The sequence below is a fragment of the Berghia stephanieae genome, chromosome 3 (assembly GCF_034508935.2).
Source record: "Berghia stephanieae isolate SIO BIC M18660-M18661 chromosome 3, UCSD_Bste_1.3, whole genome shotgun sequence".
Lineage (NCBI taxonomy): Eukaryota > Metazoa > Mollusca > Gastropoda > Nudibranchia > Aeolidiidae > Berghia > Berghia stephanieae.
Genome location: NC_088362.1, coordinates 1,779,872 through 1,784,871, shown reverse-complemented (window position 1 = coordinate 1,784,871; position 5,000 = coordinate 1,779,872). Strand labels below are relative to the sequence as shown.

The following is a 5,000-nucleotide window of genomic DNA, read 5'->3' as shown; positions in this document are numbered from 1 at the left end:
AGTCTGTCACATGGACATCCCATCTTTTAGGTAAATAAAAGACTCCAAAACAACCAAGACTGCCTTGATTGGGCTAATTTCACGGACTTCCCCCCTGAGACCCGAAGCATGACTTTCGGCATGTGCTTGGAAAATGTAAATAATACGAAATGGGTAGAAATAATTGGCCATTATCATCATATCCCTGATACGTGATACAGGGACATAATTATAAACACTGTCAAAAAATAATTCTCTATCCTTAACACTATCCAAAGAATAGGCAGAAGGTTATATATTGCAAGCGAATTCAAAGTATTTTTTGATATTTTAAAAACTATAAGAAGTATAGATAGTTCGAAGTTGACGTCACTCAAGCCTTTGTTATTGTTTTTTGCCATCCGCGTTCATGAGTCATGCTTACTAAACTGGATTGACCAGGCTATAAACGTTCATGGATACACACCGTTTTGTGTGTTGGTCCGTTATACTTCCGGATGGCAATGTTATGAGCTTCTGAGCCAAGCGCATACTATCTATAGATTGCAAGCGAATGCAAAGTATTTTTTGATATTTTAAAACCTGTAAGAAGTATATAATAATATGTCTTTAACAATGCTACTTAATTTGTATTGAGACTTGTACAAAGAAAGTATTTATTACTTCACTAATCAGACGGGAGTAGATATGTGACCCAACGTCTCAAAACGGTATTAAGTCGGGATGAACCAGATACTAAAGAGTCAAATTAAAGCTGAACTGGTCAAAAATATGAATTATTGGAATTTAGCACTGTAAAAATATGATATTCATTCTCCTCAATACGGCATATAAACTCAACTCAAGTCTGATATTTCTGGCAACTTAATACCGTTTTGAGACGAAGGGTCACATATGTAGTTTGAGGTATTTGCCTATCCATCATTTATATATTTGTTTAAATCGTTTGCTCTCTCTCTCTTTCTCTCTCTCTCTCTCTCTCTCTCTCTCTCTCTCAATCTCTCTTTCAATCTCTATCTCTCTCTCTCAATCTCTCTAGACTAGCACACTTCATCAGTGGGTAAACCCATTGCTTCACTACAACCTTGACTTCTTATTGATTTCCCGTCTCCTCCCCTCCCACCCTCTCCTCCTATTCCACCCCCGGGTGCTCCTCCTCCTCCTCCTCCTCCTCCTCCTCCTCCTCCTTCTTCTTCTTCTTCTTCTTCTTCTTCTTCTTCTTCTTCTTCTTCTTCTTCTTCTTCTTCTTCTTCTTCTTCTTCTTCTTCTTCTTCTTCTTCTTCTTCTTCTTCTTCTTCTTCTTCTTCTTCTTCTTCTTCTTCTTCTTCTTCTTCTTCTTCTTCCTTCTTCTTCTTTCTTCTTCTTCTTCTTCTTCTTCTTCTTCTTCTTCTTCTTCTTCTTCTTTTTCTTCTTCTTCTTCTTCTTCTGCTTCTTTTTCTATTCTTTTTCATCTTCTGATTTATCCACTACTATTACAACAACAACAACAACAACAACAACAACAACAACAACAACAACTAAAAAAAAAAAGAAAAACAATATATATATATATACAACACAGCATCAAATGGAAAACCATCTCCAAGGAACAGTCGTAATCTCCTTCATCTAAAATTTGCAACCTCTGCTTGGAGGAACCATTCTACATCATCATAGGACCAAACTTGTCAACATTCAACAAAAGAAACGAAGTTACATCTTCATCCAGAAACAGAAAAAAGCTGCTTTTATGCAAATATGAACCACTATAACTGTGAAGACGATAATGCAAATTGAATTTTTAAAAAAGGAAAACAAAATTCCTTTCCGTTCACTTTCACTTTCTAAAGATAGCGAATGCTGGAAACAATATGGCAGGCGTTGAATAAAATTACTCTAAAAGTATTGTATTGATGTAAAAATTATAACATTAAATCACTCAATCCTAGATATTTTTGCTGCTTCTCAAAATTGGAAAAAATGTATTAAAAATAAACATGTGTATAAATAGTTTTAGTCAACTACCATTAACATGTAACGTCCAAAAACATTAGCTTTGATACCACTACGCCTATAATTTGTCTCAGAAAAATGTAATAAATAGGCACGGGGTAAAAGTAACCCCGGGTATACTACGGATCTAGTCTGCGTTAGGGTTGAGAGGATACAGACCTAATAAAACCAAAAAGGCTGCATAAACATCTCACCAATGATTGATATGGGTTTCCTCACAAATCTTGCCCTGCCCCTCAGTCCCATGTACTTGCTGCGACATCCGGCAGACCACAGACGTATGACGTACTCCAAACCAAAGAAACACACCAGGAAGATTTCCTATAATATTGAAGAGGATATAATAATAATATGCATTTCACTTTTAATTTACACTAGTTCATTTGATCAGCGGATGATACAGACTTTGATTTAGGATTCTATCTAAATTGACACACTACAATACAAGTCATGTTTCTTTTTGGAATGATGAACGCAATATCTATTAATTGATCTTGCTTTGTTTTTGCTTTTATCACATTATTATTATTATTATTATTATTATTATTATTATTATTATTATTATTATTATTATTATTATTATTATTATTATTATTATTATTATTAATAATAATTATTATTATTATTATTATTATTATTATTATTATTATTATCATTATTTTATATTATTATTATTATTATTATATTATTATTATTATTATTATTATTATTATTATTATTATTATATAATAATATATTATTATTGTTATTATTATTATTATTTTATTATTATTATTATTATATTATTATTATTATTATTATTAATATTATTATAAGTATTATCATTATATTATTTTATTATTATTATTATTAATATTATTATATTATTATTATTATTATTATTATTATTATTTATTATTTATTATTATTATTATTATTATTTACTATTTTTATTATTATCATTATTATCATCATCATCATCACATCATCATCATCATCATCATCATCATCATCATCATCATCATCATCATTATTATTATTATTATTATTATTATTATTATTATTATTATTATAGCACGTGTTTTAATGAACACTTACCATCCAAAACAGCGTCTCCATGGCGAATGTCGTGTATTGGTCTATTGTAGACAACACACTGAATATAAGGCAGACCAGAACCATCATAAAACTGGAAAGAATAGAATAGAAAGGGTAGGAAATGAAAGTCATTTTCACAGATTAAAGGAAAATGCTTATTTTACAATAATAAAGCAAGCATGTAGGTCACTTTTAATTTAGAAAAGTGAGTGGAGCAGGCACTTATGTTGGTAGCAACAAGAGATGAAGTGAGTAGAAAAGTGCCAGAAGACAATAGAGAATAAAAAATTTAATGATAGTAATGAATGACCTGAGTTAGATACGAATTTCTTTGGGTTCGTGGATAGCTCATACGGTAGAGTCACGCTCTCACCGGCCAGGCGGAGTTGTCGTACCAATAAGGTCGCGGATTCAAACCCCATCAACCTGCGAAAAAAATTTTATTCTCTATTGTCTTCTGGCACTTTCCTACTCACTTTATCTCTTGTTGTTATCAACATAAGTGCCTGCTCCACTCACTTTTCTGAATTAAAAAGCGTCATAATCCCGTGTCACTCATCTGGCCATTGGCGGCTTACTCTATCGGAGTGTACAGCGTCAAAACTGTCCGTCCCTTGTTCTACCAAATTGTCTTTTGTCTTCATCTGTCGTCTCCGTTGGAATTCCTCGGTGCCTTGCATAACTTTATTGCACAAGCACCTTAGACAATCAAATTATCAACACTCGCCTGTAGACCTTGTAAGATGATTACAGTGAAAATCAGTTTCCAGTTGATTTATTTTGTCATCAGACAAGTCATTTTACACGTGATATAAATATTCTAGAGTCTCTCTCTCTCTCTCTCTCTCTCTCTCTCTCTCTCTCTCTCTCTCTCTCGTCTCTTTTCTTCTCTTTCTCCCTATCGCTCTTTCAATCATTCTTTCCGTCTATTTTCTCTTTCTTTCATCTGTCTTTCTCATTCATACTCATTTCTTTCCCGCCCTTCTCTCTTTCTCTAACTCCCCTCTATCTCTCCCTCTCTCCCTCTCTCTCTCCTCTCTCTCTCTCTCTCTCTCTATCTCTCTCGTCTCTTCTCTTCTCTTCCTCAATATCGCTCTTTCCATCATTCTTTCCGTTCCCGTTACCTATACTCTTCTCTCTTATGTTCCTATAAACCACCCCTTTCTCCCACTCTCTCTCTCTCTCTGTCTCTCTCTATCTCTCTCTCTCTCTCTCTCTCTCTCTCTCTCTACCTCTTTCTCTATAATATATTTTCCTCGCATTTAAAAACAAAAACACGGTCACCCGGTCAAACCGTCACTAACTTAATTTTCCAATCCCATTTCGTAGACATTAGAAGCCTTTAAGAGAGCGCCCCTCAAGGGAACGCATCTCAGACACAGCGGGGAAAGGGGCAACAAGGACACCAGGACCAGACTTGGAGGGGGAACTCTGCTGTAATTCAATTCTTTAAAAAAATAGATGATCTAATTATATTTCAATGAAGGAAACAAAAAAGAACGAGTTGCATTTTTATTTTTATTTTGTCCCCATTTTAAAAAAAAATTAGAGATATTGAAACAAAGGCAAATATAAACGTACACATTCGCGCACAAACACACTTACCCCCTCCCTCCGCCTTCTGTCTTTTAGCACATAATAAGTACATAATATCAAAGGGCTTGTCATAAATTATATGTATCATTTGTATTCTGTCAAACACTCATTTAATTCATCCACATCCGAACAGCTATCAACAAACACACTCCAGTCAGTACTTTCCAAACAATTCTATAATTCTACAAACACTCTCTATTTACCAAACATCGACGATATATTATTTTTCATTTTAACTCTGGATTCTTGTTGGGTTTTTTTATTGACTCGAATACAGTTTGTCGATTTTCATTGCGTGCGGCTATGTGGTCTAGTGGTATGACACTCGCTTTCGGATCGGAAGGTCCTGGGTTCGA

At 33.9% G+C, this 5,000-nt stretch overlaps 1 protein-coding gene across 2 annotated transcripts in view; it reads right to left on the bottom strand.

Annotated features, from left to right (window-relative positions):
• The window catches only part of LOC144967004 (potassium voltage-gated channel subfamily KQT member 1-like), a 150,397-nt gene that overhangs the window by 24,732 nt on the left and 120,665 nt on the right, over positions 1-5,000 (bottom strand). For both annotated transcript variants that reach the window (XM_078903729.1, XM_078903730.1), the window contains exons 3-4: positions 3,049-3,139; positions 2,166-2,292 (exon numbers count right to left, since the gene is read on the bottom strand). In XM_078903729.1, the coding sequence (XP_078759855.1) occupies positions 2,166-2,292; positions 3,049-3,139 (218 nt within the window). The remainder of the gene's footprint in view (positions 1-2,165; positions 2,293-3,048; positions 3,140-5,000) is intronic.